Source organism: Sander lucioperca, chromosome 10, assembly GCF_008315115.2.
Source record: "Sander lucioperca isolate FBNREF2018 chromosome 10, SLUC_FBN_1.2, whole genome shotgun sequence".
Classification (NCBI taxonomy): Eukaryota; Metazoa; Chordata; class Actinopteri; order Perciformes; family Percidae; genus Sander; species Sander lucioperca.
This window is the reverse complement of record NC_050182.1, coordinates 6150294-6174023: the sequence shown is the minus strand read 5'-3', so window position 1 is coordinate 6174023 and position 23730 is coordinate 6150294. Positions and strand designations below refer to the sequence as shown.

The 23730-nt window shown below is 38.2% G+C and overlaps 1 protein-coding gene across 1 annotated transcript in view; it reads left to right on the top strand.

The window, feature by feature from the left end:
* The first annotated feature begins 6782 nt into the window (after positions 1–6782).
* Positions 6783–23730, top strand: part of LOC118496108 (ribonuclease pancreatic-like) — a 22764-nt gene continuing 5816 nt past the window's right edge. Inside the window, exons 1-3 of the mRNA XM_036006368.1 lie at positions 6783–6856; positions 7379–7428; positions 9025–9384. Of these exons, the coding sequence (XP_035862261.1) occupies positions 9031–9384 (354 nt within the window). The 5' untranslated portion in view covers positions 6783–6856; positions 7379–7428; positions 9025–9030. The remainder of the gene's footprint in view (positions 6857–7378; positions 7429–9024; positions 9385–23730) is intronic.

Below are 23730 nucleotides of genomic sequence, written 5' to 3'. Positions count from 1 at the left end.
CAGTTTCACCACTAGATGGGACTACTCTCTACCACCACCAATGTGTAGCACCCACCTCGGTGACAGGTAGGCTTTTACTCTGTACACATGTCAAAATATACAGTATATTTGAGGTATTATGGAATATAACAGAGGATATATTGTTCCATTGCTTGCTAATGAGTGTGGTGGAAATTCTAATACATAGTAGGTGAGATCTGAAATAATGCTTCTGTAAGCCAAGTCTTTTAAGTCTGTATTCTTTATTCAAAGAAGGTTCAGTACATCCCAGAATAATCTGAGAGAATGAACAAAGGAAGGAGAAAGCAGACGGTACGTCTGTACTTCTGTTGCTGGGCAGGAAAAGGCCTGGTTGGGACAGAACTGAACAGTGTTGGGCAAATTACTTCCAAAATGTAATACCAAAATAAAAGTGGAAGTTTGACTAGGCAGGTTGCTTGTGAATTTCACCACCAGATCAATAAAGTCTCCTCTTTATCCACTTTAATAAATCATAGATTAATTATAATATTTTGTATAATTAATTTGAATATGCAAAGTAAATAAAGCTATTAAAATAGAGAAGTAAAACATACAATAGGCAAGTAGGAGAAAATGTTTTAAATTAAAAGTACCGTACAGTTGTATTGAAGTGCGGTGTAGTTACTTTCTACGTCTGATAAAATGTAATTATATTTACGTGTAGCAAGCCTAAACATTAATTCCCGACATGTTTATAGCTGTCAGCAGCTCGGACACACGGCTGTCCGCGCTGATGTACCGTCAACTGTTGGGACACAGATGTTGTCCGTACCGTCACCTGTTGGGACACAGATGTTGTCCGTTCCGTTACCTGTTGGGACACAGATGTTGTCCGTACCGTCTCTGGTTCTAGCTCTGACCAGGGGAACAGTGACGGGACAGCTATCTTCAATGCAGCGTAATAACTCCTGAAAATAATGTCCATCTTGAAATGTATCTGTCTCTGCAGTCATTTCAACCATCGAATACAGCAACATGAAATACTACTCCAGCTTTTTTTTTTCTCATGAAAAATTGTTTTCGCGGTGTTCCTAAATAATCAGAAAATGTGGAAAAAATGCTTATTAACTCTCGTCACTGAGATTGTAACTGGTATAATATTACTAAAATTGAATTAGTAACTCGTTATGTTATTGCGTTACAGCAAAAAGGAATGTGTGTGTGCATGCGTGTGAGTGTGAATGTGAATGTGCATGTGCATGTGCATGTGCGTGTGTATGTGCGTGTGTGTCCTAAAGACTGTTTCTAGTGTTTGTGGGGACCTCTGAGTGTTTCTAGTGTTTGTGGGGACCTCTGAGTGTCTACTTCTTAGTGTTTTTATTTTATTTTATTACATTCAAGATAACATTTCCATGTACAGCATTTCACTTCATGCCGGTAGATGGCGCTGTTGCACTGCTTTACCGTAGTGGGTTGCCATGGAGACGGTAGCTTGAGCGCTCAGAAATAACCATCCAGCGCTTGAGAAAGACATAATTATAATTATTATGATGTGTTATATACGATATGTATTTGCTAGCAGCTTTAGCTAGCGAGCTAGTTGAAGTTAGCCTGTCACCGTCAGTGAAGGTTCCGTTCTCTCGTCTTTCTGTACGGACTGTAAACAGTTGTGTCGATTGAACGTCAGTATGTTCAAGTGTAATATATATTTATTTTATTAAGTCTCTCTGTACTTTCTATCATGTTGTTTGTATTGCCGATGCTCTGTGCAGTATGCATTTTATTAGCCAGAGCCTGTCAATGTTCTATGGAGGCTACACGGCCATCAGTGGATGTGCTCGTGCCTGTAGACACACACGCAAACAGCAGACCGATGCGTTGTCTTGGTGATTGAGTATCACACAGTCACGTGAACACTTAAAATCTTAATATAGTATCTTGGTATTTGATCTATGAAAAGGTTGTAATGTATTGTAATGTATTTCATAGAAGTAATCCAACGTAGCCTCTGATCTGCTGTATGTGTTCACTTTAAAGGAATAATCTAACAGATAGCAAGATATCCATGTAGCCTATGTCTACATACTTGAATGTGCTGTAGCAATTGTTTCAAGATGTACTATAATCTATAGTGTCATTTGTTGATGTATATTTGATATATTATACAGTAAGACTGGTATCTATTTCACAATATGCTATTAATGGGTTTTGTATTTTATCTGATATATACCAATGCTTTACATATTGGTTTCTTCATTGTATTCAGTATATTTATATATCATTCCTATATTATATAGTCCATGTAATGGCTAAAGTTATGGTTTATGATCTTGAAGTATTTCTGAGATATTTGATTCAGAAATAAACATCCAGTGCTTGAGAAAGACATAATTTCTGTAGCTCCACTACTTTCCAGGCCACAGTGCTATCCAGCCTGTGGCTTTGTACCTGCCCAGATACCCCTGGGTCTGAGGCAGGTAACAGTAGCGTAATGATGGTCCCTACCTGTAAACCAAAGCATTGAGAAGTTTGTAAGTGTACAGACAGTTCATTAAAAAGATGTATGTAAGTTTATAAAGTCGTACCGTTCATGTATACAAGGCAAGGCAAGGCAAGGCAGCTTTATTTGTATAGCACATTTCAGCAACAGGGCAATTCAAAGTGCTTTACATGAAAACAGAATAAAAAATTTAAAACAGATAAAATACAAGAATAAAAGTTACAGTGCAGTATAAGAAATGAAACATTGAAGAGCAATTAAAACAGTTAAATATATAAAAGCAGATAAAATAGGAATTTCTCTTTATATGCTTATATAGATTGTCATACAGTGTCAACAATGCAACTTCAGTTTAACAAATGAACAGTTATTTAACGAAAGGCAACATCAAATAGATAGGTCTTCAGCCTTTATTTAAAAGAACTGAGAGTTGTGGCAGACCTGCAGTTTTCTGGGAGTTTGTTCCAGATATATGGAGCATAGAAACTAAACGCTGCTTCCCCCTGTTTAGTTCTGACTCTGGGGACAACAAGCAGACCTGTCCCAGACGACCTGAGAGGTCTGGGTGGTTCATAGTGTACTAGCAGATCAGAAATGTATTTTGGCCCTAAACCGTTTAGTGATTTATAAACCAACAAAAGTATTTTGAAATAAATTCTTTGAGGCACTGGAAGCCAGTGTAGAGACTTCAGTACTGGAGTGATGTGATCCACTTTCTTGGTCTTAGTGAGGACTCGAGCAGCAGCGTTCTGAATCAGCTGCAGCTGTCTGATTGATTTTTTAGGGAGACCTGTAAAGACTCCGTTACAGTAGTCAAGTCTACTGAAGATAAAAGCATGGACAAGTTTTTCCAAGTCCTGCTGAGACATAAGTCCTTTAACCCTTGATATATTTTTAAGGTGGTAATAGGCTGACTTTGTAATTGTCTTAATGTGGCTGTTAAAATTCAGGTCTGAGTCCATGACTACACCAAGATTTCTGGCTTTGTCTGTTGTTAACATTATCGTTTGAAGCAGAGTGCTGACTTTTAATTGTTCCTCTTTTGCTCCAAAAACAACCACCGCAGTTTTTTCTTCATTTAATTTAAGAAAGTTCTGGCACATCCAGTCGTTAATTTGTTCAATGCACTTAGTCAGTTGTTGTATTGGACTATAGTCCCCTGGCGATAAGGTTATATAAAGTTGTGTGTCTTCCGCATAACTATGGTAACTTATTTTGTTGTTTTCCATAATTCGAGCCAGTGGAAGCATGTATATGTTAAACAGGAGAGGCCCCAGAACTGAGCCTTGGGGAACTCCGCACGTCATATTTGTATGCTCAGATGTATAATTCCCTATAGACACAAAGTAGTCCCTATTCTTTAAATAAGACTCAAACCACTTTAGTACTGAGCCAGAAATGCCAACCCAGTTTTCCAATCGGTCTAGTAATATGTCATGGTCGACCGTATCAAATGCAGCACTGAGATCAAGTAATACCAAGACCGAAATTTTGCCACTATCTATCTGTGTTTAAGTGGATGTCATTAACGACTTTAACAAGAGCTGTCTCAGTGCTGTGGTGTGGTCGAAAACCCGACTGGAAGGCATCAAAACTGTTGTTTACTGTCAAGAAAAGGTTCAGTTGTTGAGAAACCGTTTTTTCAATGATTTTACTTAAAAATGGAAGGTTTGATATCGGCCTATAGTTGCTCATTAGTGACGTGTCTAGATTATTCTTTTTTAAGAGTGGCTTAATGACTGCAGTTTTCAGGGCCTGTGGGAAGATACCAGAGAGAAGAGACGTGTTTACAATCTGTAGAAGATCTGTAGCCAAACAATTTGCAACATTTTTGAAAAGGCCCGTTGGTAGAATATCAAGGCAGCAGGAGGAGGTTTTCAGATGTTGTATAATGTCCTCCAGGTTTTTACGGTTAATCATATGAAATTGGGTCATATTGGAATCTGTTTTGCCTGGACACTGTGACAACACATACCCTGTACTCGATATGGAAGCACTGACTTTCTGAATTTTGTCATTGAAGAAGGTGGCAAAATCATTGCAGGCCTTTGTGGATAAAAGTTCAGATGCTACTGGTACTGGAGGGTTTGTTAACCTATCGACAGTAGCAAACAAAGCACGTGAATTATTATTGTTTTTGGCAATAATGTCCGAGAAGAAGGACCGCCTTGCATTCCTCAGTTCCAAATTATAAATGCGAAGACTCTCTTTAAAGGTGTTGTAGTGGACCTGGAGATTAGTTTTTCGCCACCTGCGTTCTGCTTTTCGACACTCTCTTTTTTCTGTTCTTACCAGTATGGCATTTCTCCATTTAGATCTTTTCTTATCAGAGACAGTTTTTACCTTAATGGGAGCAATGGCATCAATAACATTTGTAATTTTACAATTGAAATTGTCTACAAGCTCAGTGACTGAGACCCCTGAGAGGGTGGGTGTGGACGAGAAAAGCTGAATGAATGTTTCACTGGTGTTGTCAGTGATATACCGTTTTCTTATTAACTTTGTTTGGACACTTTTTTGCACAGAGATAGTGCCATTAAAGAAAACACAGGAATGATCAGAGAGGCAGCGCCAGCTTTGGAAAACAGTCATGACCAGTCGAATATATTATATAAATATGAATTAATGTCTGTACACTTACAAACTTCTCAATGCTTTAGTTTACATGTAGGGGCCCTTATTATGCTACTGTGAAAGTTTGGTGCTATTTTAAGCCTTGGTAGTGGTATAAAATAGTGATTTATTTTTACTCTACCAATGCCCCGAATACTAGCATAATAAGCTACTCAGCGGTTTGGGCTAGCTTGTTTCAAGCTAGAGACACATTCGATCAGCATGAAAACATATCCCAGAGAACGGTCGACACTGTACACGGTATTAACCTCTAGGTTCATTTGTCCTTTAAGTTGAATGTATGAGTGTGTGTGTGTGTGTGTGTGTGTGTGTGTGTGTGTGTGTGTGTTAATGTGTATGTATGAGTGTGTGTGCATGTGTGTGTGTGTATTTTTCAAAGGTAATGTTTCTCTATTTTTGTAGATCATCATTTACAATAAGTGCCTACATTGGAAAAAAGTGTGAAAACTTCTTAAAGTGTTAAAACATTAACATCTTAACTTGAGTGTATGAGTGTGTGTGAGTGTTTGTTTGTTTGTGTATGTGTGTGCGCGTTTGTGTGTGAGTGTGTGAGTATGTTGGACTGTGTGAGTGTGTGTGTCTGTGTGTGTGTATGTGTAAGAGTGTGTGTGTGTGTGTGTGTGTGAGAGAGAGAGAGAGTGTGTGTTTGTGTGCGAGTGTGTGCGTGTGTGTGTGTGTGTGTGTGTGTGTGTGTGTGTGTGTGTGTGAAACGTGATGTATGAGTTGGGATGCTCTACAAACGTCTCCCTGATGGAAGGAGGGAGAAGAGATTGTGTTCAGGATGACTAGAATCCTCCATAATACCTGGTGCCTTCTTAGTGCTGCATTTCCAGTAAATGTTTTGGAGCAGTTCAAGTGGAACCCAATGATTTTAGATGCAGTTTTCACCACCTTTGTCAGAAGATTAAGGTCATGTGAAGTAGCTCTGCCAAACCACACTACAATGTTGCCTGTCAGTATACTCTCAATTGAACAACGGTACAAGTTCTGTAGCATCTAAAGGGACATACCATATTTCTTGAGACACCTCAGAAAATAAAGCCTCTAATGTGCCTTCTTAATGGCACAGCTGATATGGAAGGACCATGAGAGGGAGTCTGAAATGGGGATGCCGAAGTATGAGTGTGTGTGTGTGTGTGTGTGTGTGTGTGTGTGTGTGTGTGTGTGTGTGTGTGTGTGTGTGTGTATAGATCCACTTGTATGTCTTGTTTGTTCTTGTTGACTATCTTGTTGTGTATTCCTATTTCTAGTTCTGCTTTTTTTAATGTAAAGCACTTTAAGCACAAAAATCTTGACTTTGACATTAAGCAAAATAAATCCTGATGTAAAAGTCAGTTCTAGCTGCTAGTGAAAGCTAATGCTATACCTGCTATAGAAACTGCCTCAGTATTGTGTTTCATAATATAAAAAAGTATATTTTAAAGTTAATGTTTCTCTATTTTTGTAAGTCATCATGAACAGTACGCACCTGCATTGGAACAAAGTGTGAAAACATCTTCAAGTGTTAAAACATTAACATTTTAACTTGATCTTTTGGGTTTCACGCGTTCATCTTTGACTGTCAGTAATGTGTGTATTTAAATTAGGATCAGTGGGTGGGATGTCTGTTAACTTCAGAGACAACCTCTCTCTGTCGGAGGATATAAGACTGCAGACTATTTCATTTCTCTATCTGAACATTCTTCAGATTTGCATTGTGTCAGAGTTCTGCTCTTCTTCTTCATCTTCATCAGCACCTGAGCTCTCTCCACCAACTCTACGGTAAGAGAAAACGCTGACTCTGGCTCCTAACATTAGTTTTTGTCACTTTGTTTTCGATTTTTTATCAACTTGTTTGTTGAATTTTCAGTCACTCTGTTGAAAAAGAATTTCAACATTTTGACATGTTTTTCTACGTATTTTTCAAGGTTTGTCATTTCCTTTGATGTTTGTCACTCTTTCACATTTTTGTCTGCATTTTTGTTGCATTTTTGACACTTTGTTAACCGTTTCCAAAAAACCTTGAAGTTAACTGTGATGTAATGTAGTTAAATGTGATGTAAATATAATTCGTATCACGTAGAATTATGTTCTATTCTTAACCTTTTCGATACTTTTTTCGGGGCTATTTTTTCCTTTTTTCTGCACTTTTTGACAGTTTTGTCGCCACTTTTTTAGTTAAGTGTGATGTAACGTAATTAAATGTGACGTAATGTAGTTAAATGTGATAAACGTAGTTAAATGTGATGTAATGTAGTTAACTGTGATGTAATGTAGTGTGTGTGTTATCATGTGATATTCCAGGTATCTCTCCTGCTGCTGACTCTAGAACTCATCTCTCTCCTGTCATTCAGGTAAATGTACTTTATATTATTATTCTGTCTTTAACACATTTAAACTTCTCTGATTCTGTTTCATCTGCAAGGACGAAAACTCAAAAGTTTGTTTTTATTTTCAATTCATTGTTTTGTTTGTCTAACTTCATCTCGCTGCATCAGGACTTTATAGATTTCTTCTACAGAAATAAATCTGTTGAACCTGTATATGAAATGTATTTAATCCTGTGTGCAGTGGTGTACACACTATATTGGTAATAAATATAATACTTTTTAAGGAAGCCCTGGTCAAGAAGAAAATCACACTTTAAAACAAGTGCAGACATGTTGATATATTTGATTTAGGCAGGACTTGAATTCAGTATGTGAAATAAAAACCTGCAGTTTTAGCTGATATTGTAACTCATTCCATGAAGTTGGAGCAATGTAACTAAAAGCAGTTTTGCCAAACTCAGTTTTAGTTTGTGGAACATCATACAGTATGTATCTACTTGATCTTAGATTGTGTTCACTTTTAACACCTAGTAGATCTCTACTAGGTGTTAAAACTGTAGTTAAATATGAAGGAGTGTGTCCAGTTAATGATTTGTACACAAAGATCAACCAATGCTTGAGCCTTCTTGTGTTGAGTGAGGGCCAATCAACCATTTCATATTATACACAGTGATGGGTAGAGTATTTGGCATGCATTATAAATCTCAGTGCTCAATGATACACAGAATCCAATGATTTCAACAGAGTCTTTGTGGAGTGTCTGTAAAACACATCTCCATAGTCTAAAACTGGCAAAAAGGTAGATTCAACCAGCTTTTTCTTGACTTTCTGTGTGAATCACACTTCATGAGCTCTGATAAATATCTCATGTCTTTGGAGTTCTGCAAACTAAAAACAAATGTTACCTAAGAAGTCCATAGATTTCTTTCATTTTAAGTGAAAAGCCAAGTCTGATAATACTGTACATTGAACATTCAGAAAGAAGTTTAAAATCATTAGCATTTGGAAAATAAAAATACTTTTTTTATGTTTTTCAGACACTTTGTTAAGATTATTTTTTGAGCTTTTATTGTGACATCTTTAGATAGGAAAGGGGAGAGGGGGGGTACGACCCGCAACACAGAAAGAAATGCTTTTTCTGTCTCTAAGACATTCAAACTTCTCTGCTGATATAGATTCTGTTTCAGCTTTGAGGACGATGCTTTTTATACGTTTTTGGTGATTTTCTCTGAACTTTTTCAAACTTTTTTTACTAGTGACACTTCAGACGCTGTTTTTGCACCTTTTTTTTACAATTTTTACGTTTTTGTCGTTTTGTTTTAACTTTTTTGTTGTTCTTGCTTATTTTTCAGTGATTGAGTTTCTCTAACAGCTTTTATATGATAATATAAAGAGATGTTAGATATGTCAGAGTAAAGTCTCTAACAGCTTTTATATGATAATATAAAGAGATGTTAGATATGTCAGAGTAAAGTCTCTAACAGCTTTTATATGATAATATAAAGAGATGTTAGATATGTCAGAGTAAAGTCTCTAACAGCTTTTATATGATAATATAAAGAGGTGTTAGATATGTCAGAGTAAAGTCTCTAACAGCTTTTATAACTCTGTGTTCTCCAGATCAACATGAAGATCTCTTTCTTTGCCAGTTTTCTGCTGCTCTCTCTGTGCCAACTGTGCAGCGGTTCTATCTTTGATTCCAATAGGATTAACGTTAGGGGGGTTGATGATAACAAGTTTGAACAAGAGCATATCGTGGCTAACCTATGCACCCAGGTGATGATTGACAGAGGATTTGATGTCCTCAACAAAACCACCTGTAAGCCGGAGAAAACCTTCATCAAAGCTACAGTGGACGAGGTCCGAGCCGTCTGTGGGGGTGGAGGAAAGGGAGTCAGCAAAGAGAACTTTAAACTGGTTGAGTGTAAAGTTGATCCTGCTCAGAACAAGCCTCCCAACTGTCAGTACACGGTGGAGGAGGTGGAGAAGAAAATCCTGGTCACCTGTGTCAAAAACAAACCTACTGAGTTTAAAATACATGAGTAATCTGTTACTACCTGATGAATCAGAGTAATTTGTTACTACCTGATGAATCAGAGTAACTTGTGTCTCCTGTTGAATAAAACACATGTGACAATTTAAATGTGGGTCTGTTTTTCATGTCATCATGTTCACTCATTCATAAAGTAGATGTGGGTTCAAGTGTTTTCACGTCATTCTAATAAAATAGCTGCAGTTTTTTCTTGATTTGAGTCATATTAACACACACAGACACACATACACACACAGCTAAAACATTTCCTCCTGTTCATGATTATTTCACCAAATTAAAGTGTTCTGTTTATCTCAACATGACCGACACTTTCCACTCTCATTGTTTTTGGATTTTATGAGACAGAACATTTCTTAACAAATGTCCAGAGTTCTTGTTGTTGAAAAGGGGAACAATGAAGAGTGAGAAATGTGTATCTTTGAGGATGAGTTGAGGATTGTGCCACCAGATGGCGCTCTGACTCTCTAACACAGTTTATATTCTGTCAGAAACAAGAACAGACTGAACACAAGTGGAGCAGAAACTAAAATAATCTGTTCAACTTCAGCTCTGAACTCTAAATATTTTGTTCATGATGCTGCTGTTTTTAAGGAGAGACACTAACAGACAGAAACATCATCTTTACCTTTATTTATCTTCCATAAAATGTCTTCATTCAGAAAACATTCATGTTACTACACTTTGTCTGTTTGACAGAAAAAAATAGTCTTAATTTCATTAATCAGGGGCCTGTTTAACAAAAGCAGAATATATAAATCCAGGATAACTGATAAAGCGAGGCTTGACCTAGTCTAATCTGAGCATCCTGGCTTGGTGTGTTTCATGAAGGCCAAGCCAGGCTGTGGAGGAGCGACTAGGTCGAGCCAGGCTGAAGTAATTCAGATAGATGCGCGTCCACGGCTTTCCTCAAAAGACCGCGAGGTCGATCACAGATTTACTGATGCTAAAATGGAGAATACGCATTGTTCATACTTTATACAGAGTGAGCAGCTTCTTCTTGTGGAAGTATGATGACGTGAAACACATTATTTGTAAAAAAGAAACACGGCCTCTGTAATGAAACAGCGAGCGAAAGCATAGCAGACGATCACGGACCGACTGAATGCGTAAGTAGTAACTACTACTTACTAGTACTAATCATTACTAATCATTTGCACAAATTAACAGCTGTACTCTTAAAAGTAAGCCGAAGATAATGTTACTCAGGAATTTTACCATGAAGATCAATTTTCTACAACGCTAGAATATGATGCGTAAATATCTCTTTCACTCTGTTTCTCCCTCTCTCTCATGGGCTAAAATATAAATGACCTAAGTCATATTAACTTCCACTGTTCGTTTTTAATGCAAAGTGTACAACTGTTCGTTTTTGCAAATGACAGTGACTCATTGAATGGTTTCAGTTAAGAGCAGTAGTTCATAAATGTATATTTTTAGACTATCATTCAGTCTGTCCGCTATTATCTGCCACGCTTTTTCTCGCGTTTTTTAATTATTTTTTTTTCTTATAGAGGACGAGTTTCCTTCTCTACATATTATATGCCTTGCTCCCTTGTATATATGGACATAGAAAATAAAGACACTGAAGAAATTGGACTCTAAAATCTAGGAACTATAAAGATAATTAAGTGATAAATTCCATGCACACTGTAAACATGAATGAAACAGTGTATTAAACAGTTATTTCCCCCCCCCCAGCAAAATATAAGGTCAAAAACCATTGAGGTGTCCTCTCCCTGTTGTCACATGAATGTACAGTAGCCTACATCATAGTTACTGGTCCAGTGAACTAAGTCCATAATTTTGGAGTATTGTAAAATTAGGATATGTTCTTAAAATGTACAACCTTCCCAAATTATACTCCCAGTTTACTGGACAACACAAATTGTGTGCTAAGAATGCCAAATACAATGCACATGGAAGCAGAACAAACATGATCCTTATTGTTAAAGAATGAATTAAAGAATTGACCTCAGTAACAGACTTCATTTAAAACATATTTGAAATTTTATCAGCCTTTTCTAATTATCTCAACAACTGCCGTAATATATTCATCAAACTTCTAACAACAATATGAACAGCAGTCTTCATACAGCAATATAACAGTAACAATGAATGAAAATAATGGTCACAACTTTAAATAATACTTAAATGAACAGCAATATGCACCTGTTGTATTTTAATCAAGGCTGATAACAATAGGGTAAAACCACTGCTGGGTGATCAGAAAAGGCCCCAGGATTAATAAATCCTGGCTGTTAGCCTGGTCGGGAGCAGGCTAGCTGTTAGCCTGACTGTTAGCCTGGTCTGGAGCAGGCTAGCTGCACAGAATAAATCTCCATGGTGATTTATGTGCCTCCGCTTTCGTGAAACTGAGTCAAGGCTAAATTCATCCAGGATAACGGGGAAATCCCGGCTTAATCCCTTATCTTGGTTTTGTGAAACAGGCCCCAAAGAGGTTTGATGCTGATATATGTTAGTTAAAATGTTTAAAACTCTTCACCTGTAGTGTGTTCAAAATGCTTGCATTTTCCAATTCATATATTTAAAGGTACACTGTGTAGTGTTGTAAGTATTTTATTAGCTAAAATCAATGTCTTCATTCATAAATATGTCCTCATTGGTGTAAAATGACCTCTGCCAAAGATCTGACTTATCCTCGTAAGCAAAGAATTTCTTATCTGTATTTACATTGGACGAGCAAGTCCAAGGAGGCTTCCATGTCGCAACGCAAAAAGGAACATGCGTACATGTGCATGTGCGTGTGTGTCCTATAGAGTGTTTCTAGTGTTTGTGGGGACCTCTGAGTGTTTCTAAATCTTAGTGTTTTTTTTTTTTGTTTTGTTTTATTACATTCAAGATAACATTTCCATGTATTTCATTTAATGCCGATAGATGGCGCTGTTGCACTGCTTTACCATAGTGGGTTGCCATGGAGACGGTAGCTCGAGCGCTCAGAAATAAACATCCAGCGCTTGAGAAAGACAAAATTATAATTACTATGATGTGTTTATATGATACGTATTTGCTAGCAGCTTTAGCTAGCGAGCTAGTTGAAGTTAGCCTGTCACTGTCAGTGAAGGTTCCGTTCTCTCGTCTTTCTGTACGGACTGTAAACAGTTGTGTCGATTGAACGTCAGTATGTTCAAGTGTAAGTGTAACTCTGGGTCTGTTTTTAATGTTGTCATGTTTACTTATTCATAAAGTACATGTGGGTTCAAGTGTATTCACGTCATTCTAATAAAATAGCTGCAGTCTGACACACACACACACACACACACACACACATACAGCGACACACACACAGAGACACACACACACACACACACAAACACACACAATTAAAACATTTCATCCTGTTGAGGATTATTTCACCAAATTAAAGTGTTCTGTTTATCTCAACATGACTGACACTTTCCACTCTCATTGTTTTTGGATTTTATGTGACAGAACATCTGTTAACAAATGTCCAGAGTTCTTCTTGTTGAAAATGGGAACAATGAACAGTGAGAAATGTGCATCTTTGAGGATGAGTTGAGGATTATTCCACCAGATGGCGCCCTGACTCTCTTACACAGTTTATATTCAGTCAGAAACAAGAACAGACTGAACACAAGTGGAGCACTTACTAAAATAATCTGTTAAACTTCAGCTCTGATCTCTAAATGTTTGATGTTGATGATGCTGCTGGTTTTAAGGAGAGACACTAACAGACAAACATCTTCCTTACCTTTATTAATCTTCCATAACGTGTCTTCTTTCAGAACACATTCATGTTACTACATTGTGTCTGTTTGACAGAAAAAAATAGTCTTAATGTCATTAATTAGAGAGGTTTGATGCTGATATCTGTTAGTTAAAATGTTTAAAACTCTTCACCTGTAGTGTGTTTGAAATTCCTGAATTTTCCAATTCATATCTTTAAAAGTTTACATTTTAGCACAATCACTAACATCCTTTTGTCCGATCTGCAGTCACATTTTCACACAATTACACAACTAGCCCAACATCAGTGTGTTCAGGCCATCTCATTAACACAATTCATTTTGTTTCCTCAAAATACCTGAATTTTCCAATTAATATATTTAAAGGTACAGTGTGTAGTGTTTTAAGTATTTCATTAGCTAAAATCAATGTCTTCATTCATAAATATGTCCTCAGTTGTGTAAAATGACCTCTGCCAATGATCTGACTTATCCTCGTAAGCAAAGAATTTCTTATCTGTATTTACATTGGATGGGCAAGTCCAAGAAAGCTTCCATGTCGTTCTGCCATTTTGAAAAACTTTAATGGCTGAGAGGGATATAAAGCGCTAGCCTACCTGTCTAGCTAATCCAAAACGCGAGAAGAGATCAGTGAGAGGCACTTGTCACTGCATTTTAGTTCATAATGGAGGATCATACTCATGCCGAGCCACAGGTGAAGGCATACTCGTCACCAAAAAAGAGAAAATTGGAAGACATGTTGTCATAGCTTCTTGGTACATAACTGCTACAGTAGTTGCAACACGCATTTGAAAACGTGAGGCGCTAGAGAGCACAATTCGATTGAATGCAAAATACAGTTTCACCACTAGATGGGACTACTCTCTACCACCACCAATGTGTAGCACCCACCTCGGTGACAGGTAGGCTTTTACTCTGTACACATGTCAAAATATACAGTATATTTGAGGTATTATGGAATATAACAGAAGATATATTGTTCCATTGCTTGCTAATGAGTGTGGTGGAAATTCTAATACATAGTAGGTGAGATCTGAAATAATGCTTCTGTAAGCCAAGTCTTTTAAGTCTGTATTCTTTATTCAAAGAAGGTTCAGTACATCCCAGAATAATCTGAGAGAATGAACAAAGGAAGGAGAAAGCAGACGGTACGTCTGTACTTCTGTTGCTGGGCAGGAAAAGGCCTGGTTGGGACAGAACAGAACAGTGTTGGGCAAATTACTTCCAAAATGTAATACCAAAATAAAAGTGGAAGTTTGACTAGGCAGGTTGCTTGTGAATTTCACCACCAGATCAATAAAGTCTCCTCTTTATCCACTTTAATAAATCATAGATTAATTATAATATTTTGTATAATTAATTTGAATATGCAAAGTAAATAAAGCTATAAAAATAGAGAAGTAAAACATACAATAGGCAAGTAGGAGAAAATGAAAATACTCAATTAAAAGTACCGTACGGTTGTATTGAAGTGCGGTGTAGTTACTTTCTACGTCTGATAAAATGTAATTATATTTACGTGTAGCAAGCCTAAACATTAATTCCCGACATGTTTATAGCTGTCAGCAGCTCGGACACACGGCTGTCCACGCTGATGTACCGTCAGCTGTTGGGACACAGATGTTGTCCGAACCGTCACCTGTTGGGACACAGATGTTGTCCGTACCGTCTCTGGTTCTAGCTCTGACCACGGGAACAGTGACGGGACAGCTATCTTCAATGCAGCGTAATAACTCCTGAAAATAATGTCCATCTTGAAATGTATCTGTTTCTGCAGTCATTTCAACCATCGAATACAGCAACATGAAATACTACTCCAGCTTTTTTTTTTCTCATGAAGAATTGTTTTCGCGGTGTTCCTAAATAATCACAAAATGTGTAAAAATGCTTATTAACTCTCGTCACTGAGATTGTAACTGGTATAATATGACTAAAATTGAATTAGTAACTCGTTATGTTATTGCGTTACAGCAAAAAGGAATGTGTGTGTGCATGCGTGTGAGTGTGAATGTGAATGTGCATGTGCATGTGCATGTGCATGTGCGTGTGTATGTGCGTGTGTGTCCTATAGACTGTTTCTAGTGTTTGTGGGGACCTCTGAGTGTTTCTAGTGTTTGTGGGGACCTCTGAGTGTCTACTTCTTAGTGTTTTTATTTTATTTTATTAAATTCAAGATAACATTTCCATGTACAGCATTTCACTTCATGCCGGTAGATGGCGCTGTTGCACTGCTCGTGTCTACTGTGTCGTAGTGGGTTGCCATGGAGACGTTAGCTTGAGCGCTCAGAAATAACCATCCAGCGCTTGAGAAAGACATAATTATAATTATTATGATGTGTTTATACGATATGTATTTGCTAGCAGCTTTAGCTAGCGAGCTAGTTGAAGTTAGCCTGTCACCGTCAGTGAAGGTTCCGTTCTCTCGTCTTTCTGTACGGACTGTAAACAGTTGTGTCGATTGAACGTCAGTATGTTCAAGTGTAATATATATTTATTTTATTAAGTCTCTCTGTACTTTCTATCATGTTTGTATTGCTGATGCTCTGTGCAGTATACATTTTATTAGCCAGAGCCTGTCAATGTTCTATGGAGGCTACACGGCCATCAGTGGATGTGCTCGTGCCTGTAGACGCAAACAGCAGACTGATGCGTTGTGTTGGTGATTGAGTATCACACAGTCACGTGAACAGTTAAAATCTTAATATAGTATCTTGGTATTTGATCTATGAAAAGGTTGTAATGTATTGTAATGTATTTCATAGAAGTAATCCAACTAAGGTATCCAGCTAATGCTATACCTGCTATAGAAACTGCCTCAGTATTGTGTTTCATAATATAAAAAAGTATATTTTAAAGTTAATGTTTCTCGATTTTTGTAAGTCATCATGAACAGTACGCACCTGCATTGGAACAAAGTGTGAAAACATCTTCAAGTGTTAAAACATTAACATTTTAACTTGATCTTTTGGGTTTCACGCGTTCCTCTTTGACTGTCAGTAACGTGTGTATTTAAATTAGGATCAGTGGGTGGGATGTCTGTTAACTTAAGAGACAACCTCTCTCTGTCGGGGGATATAAGACTGCAGATTTTTTCATTTCTCTATCTGAACATTCTTCAGATTTGCATTGTGTCAGAGTTCTGCTCTTCTTCATCTTCATCAGCACCTGAGCTCTCTCCACCAACTCTACGGTAAGAGAAAACGCTGACTCTGGCTCCTAACATTAGTTTTTGTCACTTTTTGTTTTCGATTTTTTGTCAACTTGTTTGTTGAATTTTCAGTCACTCTGTTGAAAAAGAATTTCAACATTTTTGACACGTTTTTCTACGTATTTTTCAAGGTTTCTCATTTCCTTTGATGTTTGTCACTCTTTCACATTTTTGTCTGCATTTTTGTTGCATTTTTGACACTTTGTTGAACGTTTCCAAAAAACCTTGAAGTTAGCTGTGATGTAATGTAGTTAAATGTGATGTAAATATAATTCGTATCACGTAGAATTATGTTCTATTCTTGACCTTTTCGATACTTTTTTCGGGGCTATTTTTACCTTTTTTTTGCACTTTTTTGACAGTTTTTCTTGCTGCTTTTTGACAGTTTTGTCGCTCGTTTTGTATTTAATCCTGTGTGCAGTGGTGTACACACTATATTGGTAATAAATATAATACTTTTTAAGGCATGACAAAGACATGAGACATTTATCAAACTAAAAACAAATGTTACGTAAGAAGTCCATAGATTTCTTTAATTTTAAGTGAACAGCCAAATCTGATAATACTGTACATTGAACATTCAGAAAGAAGTTTAAAATCATTAGCATTTGGAAAATAAAAATACTTTTTTATGTTTTTCAGACACTTTGTTAAGATTATTTTTTGAGCTTTTATTGTGACATCTTTAGACAGGAAAGGGGAGAGGGGGGGTACGACCTGCAACACAGAAAGAAATGCTTTTTCTGTCTCTAAGACATTCAAACTTCTCTGCTGATATAGATTCTGTTTCAGCTTTGAGGACGATGCTTTTTATAAGTTTTTGGTGATTTTCTCTGAACTTTTTCAAACTTTTTTTTACTCTTGTGACACTTCAGACGCCGTTTTTGCACCTTGTTTTACAATTTTTACGTTTTTGTCGTTTTGTTTTAACTTTTTTGTCGTTCTTGCTTATTTTTCAGTGATTGAGTTTCTCTAACAGCTTTTATATGATAATATAAAGAGGTGTTAGATATGTCAGAGTAAAGTCTGTAACAGCTTTTACATGATAATATAAAGAGATGTTAGATATGTCAGAGTAAAGTCTCTAACAGCTTTTATATGATAATATAAAGAGATGTTAGATATGTCAGAGTAAAGTCTCTAACAGCTTTTATATGATAATATAAATAGATGTTAGATATGTCAGAGTAAAGTCTCTAACAGCTTTTATAACTCTGTGTTCTCCAGATCAACATGAAGATCTCTTTCTTTGCCTGTTTTCTGCTGCTCTCTCTGTGCCAACTGTGCCGCGGTTTCTATTGTGCCAGCTGTAGTTTTAGGGGGGTTGATGATAAAAAGTTTGAAAAAGAGCATATCGTGGCTAACCTATGCACCCAGGTGATGATTGACAGAGGATTCGATGTCCTCAACAAAACCACCTGTAAGCCGGAGAAAACCTTCATCAAAGCTACAGTGGATGAGGTCCGAGCCGTCTGTGGGGGTGGAGGAAAGTGAGTCAGCAAAGAGAACTTTAAACTGGTTGAGTGTAAAGTTGATCCTGCTCATAACAACCTTCCTAACTGTCAGTACACGGTGGAGGAGGTGGAGAAGAAAATCCTGGTCACCTGTGTCAAAAACAAACCTACTGAGTTTAAAATACATGAGTAATCTGTTACTACCTGATGAATCAGAGTAATCTGTTACTACCTGATGAATCAGAGTAACCTATTACTACCTGATGAATCAGAGTAATCTGTTACTACCTGATGAATCAGAGTAATCTGTTACTACCTGATGAATCAGAGTAACTTGTGTCTCCTGATGAATAAAACATGTGACAGTTTAACTCTGGGTCTGTTTTTAATATTGTCATGTTCACTTATTCATTAAGTAGATGTGGGTAAAACTACAGGTCAATATAATAACAATAACAACAACAACTATTTTAGTTTTAACTGTAAGAAAACATCTGATTCTCTGAAGACAAGAAGCCTGAAAACTGCAGACTTTAAACGTACAATATGTAACTTTCTGCCACTAGGGGTCTCTCAACCTGAACACTGGATGGTAACACAGACTTCTGATGACGTTGGGAAGTTGCGTGGAATTATGGGAGTTGTAGTTTTTATTGTTAAACACCGTCGCTGATTAGAATCTGTTCAAGGATGAGTTTACCCATTCAAGTTTATTTACATTATGTTAAGTAACGTTTACTCACGTTATTCTAATAAAATAGCTGCAGTTTCCCCGAACATGATTATGTTTTTCTTGATATGAGTTGTATTCACACACACAGACACCTAAAACATTTCCTCCTGTTGAGGATTATTTCACCAAATTAAAGTGTTCTGTTTATCTCAACATGACCGACACTTTCCACTCTAATTGTTTTTGGATTTTATGAGACAGAACGTTTCTTAACAAATGTCCAGAGTTCTTGTTGAAAAAGAGAAACAATGAAGAGTGATAAATTTGTATCTTTGAGGATCGGTTGAGGATTATTCCACCAGATGGAGCCCTGACTCGCTTACACAGTTTATATTCTATCAGAAACAAGAATAGACTGAACACAAGTGGAGCAGAAACTAAAATAATCTGTTCAACTTCAGCTCTGATCTCTAAATGTTTGATGTTTATGATGCTGCTGTTTTTAAGAAGAGACACTAACGGACAGAAACATCATCTTTACCTTTATTAATCTTCCATAACATGTCTACTTTCAGAAAACATTCATGTTACTACACTTTGTCTATTTGACAGAAAATACTAGTCTTAATGTTACTAATCAGAGGTTTGATGCTAATATATAAAATGTTTAAAACTCTTCACCTGTAGTGTGTTCAAAATACCTTTATTTTCCAATTCATATATTTAAAGGTCCACTGTGTAGTGTTTTAAGTATTTTATTAGCTAAAATCAATATCTTCATTCATAAATATGTCCTCATTGGTGTAAAATGACCTCTGCCAATGATCTGACTTATCCTTGTAAGCGAAGAATTTCTTATCTGTATTTACATTGGATGGGCAAGTCCAAGAAAGCTTCCATGTCGTTCCGCCATTTTGAAAACTATAATTGCTGAGAGGGACATAAAGCACGAGCCTACCTGTCTCGCTAATCCACAGCGGGTTTTCGTTCAGAGCCAGCGTCACGTGACTGAAACCAGCTGAAACGGAGAAGGACATCAGTGAGAGGCACTTGTCACTGCCCTGTAGTTAATAATAGAGGATCATACTCATGCCGAGCCACAGGAGAAGGAATCCTCATCGCCATAAAATGGAAAATTGGAAGACATGTTGTCATAGCTTATTGGTACATAACGGCTACCGTAGTTGCAACACACATTTGAAAAAGCGAGGCACTAGAGAGCACTATTCTTTTGAATGCAAAATACAGTTTCACCGCTAGATGGGAGAAATTCCTACATAGTGTTAACCCAGGGACATCCTGGTGAAACGTTGCTGATATAGACTATCAATAACTGTCAAGTGTATTTTAACTGTGAGGTGCCCACACTTGAAAAGGACCAGACTTGGGATTTCACTCAGAAGAATATTTATTTTGATCAGTTGAAGTAGCAATGTAATAGGATCAGGATTCGAAGTAACAGGTGAAAAACCTTTAAAGAGAAAAAAAACAAACAAAAGAAATCACAAAAAACATTTTAACTAAACAGGTATATTCCCAACACAGGAAAGGTCAAATGCATTTTTTCCCTACAGGCAACAGCTTGGTTTTTTACCCTGCATTTTACTAGATTTTCCATATAAACTATACCAATCTAAACATTTGATCTTATCAGTTTAACACCTCTTTAAACCATGCAGTAATAATTTCTTTCAAACTTTACCTCTAACACGGACTACTCTCTACCACCACCAATGTGTAGCACCCACCTGGTTGACAGGTAGGTTTTTACTCTGTACACGTCAAATTATACAGTATATTTTGAGGTATTATGTAGTATAACAGTGAATTGCTTGCTAATGAGATTCTGAAATTCTAATACATAGTAGGTGAGATCTGAACTTATGCTTTTGTCAACAAAGTGTTTTAAGTCTTTATACTTTGTGTAAAGAAGGTTCATTACATCCCAGAATAATCTGAGAGAATGAAGAAAGGAAGGAGAAAACAGATGTTACTTCTGTTGCTGGGCAGGAAAAGGCCTGGTTGGGACAGAACTGAACAATGTTGGGCAAGTTACTTCTAAAATGTAATACATTATAGATTACTAGTTACTGTCATTTGAGAGTAATTATTTATATTACAATATTACTGTCTCTGAATTGTAATGCTTTACACTACTTTTGAGTTACTTTCACCAAAATAAAAGTGGAAGTTTGACTTGGCAGGTAGCTTGTGAATTTCACCACCGGATTAATAAAGTCTCCTCTTTATCTACTTTAATACATCATAGATTATTCATTCATTAGTGGGGACCTCTGACTGTTTCTAGTGTTTAGTGTTTGTGGGGACCTCTGTTTGTTTCTAGTGTTTGTGGGGACCTCTGAATGTTTCTACTTCTTAGTGTTTTTTTAATTTTTTTACATTCAAGATAACATTTCCATGTACAGCATTTCACTTCAGGCCGGTAGATGGCGCTGTTGCACTGCTTTACCGCAGTGGGTTGCCATGGAAAGTGCATTTGATTTCTGAAGGAACTGACTACTGGACTGCTAGATATTAAGTTAAGTACAGACTTTATTTGGGTTTTTGCTGCTTCTTGTACTTTTCTACTTTCTACTGCTGCTGTGTGTTCCTTGCTGGATTGGTTGTGTTGTTAGGCATAATTTAGAGGATTTTCTTAAAGTGAAACTAGTTAGTGTAAAGTGTGAATTTGGGGAGTGGAGGTTAACGACTCTCAGGTGCTTTTGCCTGATTAGCCAGGGTGTGGCCTCCCCACCTGTAGCCAACACCAATCACCTCCTTGTATTTAATGTTGGCAATTGCGTGAAGCGGCAGCCTCAGCGGCAGCCTCATCAGACGAAGACTCGGAGGACAAAGACAATGGAGTCTACGCGGGAGTCTTCGTGGGAGGCTAAATGGGCTTAACCTTATCTTTATCTTATCTTTATCTCACTTAACTGCTCTGTGTCTTCATCCGGAAATGTGCTGCTTCTCCATTCCTGTCCGTGTTTCCTCTCGGAGATACTACAAACCACGCATTAGCTCGCAACATTTCCGCAACCCCACCTCTCTTACCTATCCCACCCGTTCCACACACATGCAACACCTTGTTGCAGGTGGCCTGTGGAACTGCCAGTCTGCCACTCGCAAGACTGAGTTCATCTCTGGCTTTGCCAGCCTGAAATCCCTTGACTTCCTTGCTCTCACTGAGACCTGGATTACACCGATAAACACATCCACCCCTGCTGCCCTTTCTTCTGCCTACTCTTTCACCCACACACCAAGACCCACTGGTAGAGGTGGGGGGACAGGCCTACTCATTAACCCCAAGTGGAGATTTTCTCTCTACCCATTGCCACAGTTCACTCCACAATCTTTTGAACTTCATGCTGTCTCCATAACCCATCCGGTACAACTAGTCATCATTGTTATCTACCGCCCACCAGGTCCTCTGGGAGAGTTTTTGGAGGAGCTGGATGTCCTTCTTTCAAACATCCCTGAAACTGGCCCTCCGCTGGTACTTCTGGGCGACTTCAACATCCAGACAGAGAAGTTAGCTGCCTTTTCTCACCTTCTCTCTTCTTTTGCCCTCTCACTCTCTCCTTCACCACCCACTCACAAAGCTGGCAACCACTTAGATCTCATATTCACCAGAAACTGCTCTACAGCCAACCTCACTGTTACTCCACTCCATACCTCAGACCATTTCTTCATCTCTTACTCTCTCCCACTCTCCCAAGCTCACAACCATATCTCAAGAGACACCATACCTGTCCGCCGTAATATTCGTTCACTCTCCTTCTTCTCTGGCGGCATGTACTTTATCAACCCTCCCTCCATCCGACTCTTTCTTACTCATGTCTCCCAATGATGCCACAGACACTCTCTTCTCTACTCTATCCTCCTCTCTCAACTCTCTCTGCCCTCTTACTTCCCGACAGGCTCGCAAATCCTCCCCAGCTCCGTGGTTATCTGACTCAGTACGTGCTGAAAGATCAACTATACGGGCAGCGGAAAGGAAATGGCAGAAATCTAAACACCCAGATGATCTGCTTACCTATCAGTCTCTTCTTTCCTCTTTCGCTGCCTCTATTTCTGCAGCCAAAAGCTCTTTTTATCAAACCAAAATTGAATCCTCTTTCTCGAACCCCAAAAAACTTTTTTCTCTAACCTCCTAGATTCCCCCAGTCCACCTCCTCCCTCCTCCCTCCTACCAACCCACTTTGTCAACTACTTTGTAAAAAAGATAGATGACATACGCTCTTCATTCTCAACCACACCTCCTGAAATCACCTTACCATCCATCACTCCAGTACTCTTTCCTCTTTCACCCCTTTATCTCCAAACCAAAAACTTTGATTACCTCTGCCCGCCCAACCACCTGCCCCCTGGATCCTATCCCTTCTCACCTTCTCCAGTCCATTGCTCCGGACCTCCTTCCTTTCCTCACCCATCTCATTAACATCTCCTTGTCAACTGGCTGTTTCCCCGATGCTCTCAAAGAGGCAAGAGTGACCCCACTGCTCAAAAAACCAACACTCGACTCCTCTGATGTAAATAACTATAGACCCGTCTCCCTTCTTCCATTTCTATTTAAAACTCTTGAGCGTGCCATTTATAATCAACTCTCTACATATCTCCACCAGAACAACCTTCTTGATCCCCACCAGTCTGGCTTCAAGGCTGGCCACTCAACAGAAACTGCCCTCCTTGCTGTCACTGAGCAGCTTCACATCGCTAGAACAACCTCTCTCTCTTCCATCATCATCCTTCTGGATCTTTCTGCTGCCTTTGACACAGTGAACCACCAGATCCTCATTTTGACACTCCGAAATCTGGGTGTCTCAGGCTCTGCGCTCTCATTACTCACATCTTACCTGGCAGACCGAACCTACCGGGTAACCTGGAGAGGGCCTAGCTCAGAACCTTGCCCACTTAAAACTGGCGTTCCTCAGGGATCAGTCCTGGGTCCCCTCCTCTTCTCTCTGTACACCAACTCTCTCAGGTCTGTCATTCAGTCGCACGGCTTTTCTTATCAAGCTACGCAGATGACACCCAACTAGTTGTAGCTAGTTGAAGTTAGCCTGTCACCGTCAGTGAAGGTTCCGTTCTCTCGTCTTTCTGTACGGACGGTAAACATTTGTCAACGTCAGTATGTTGAAGTGTAATATGTATTTATTTTATTAAGTCTCTCTGTACTTTGAATCATGTTGTTTGTATTGCCGATGCTCTGT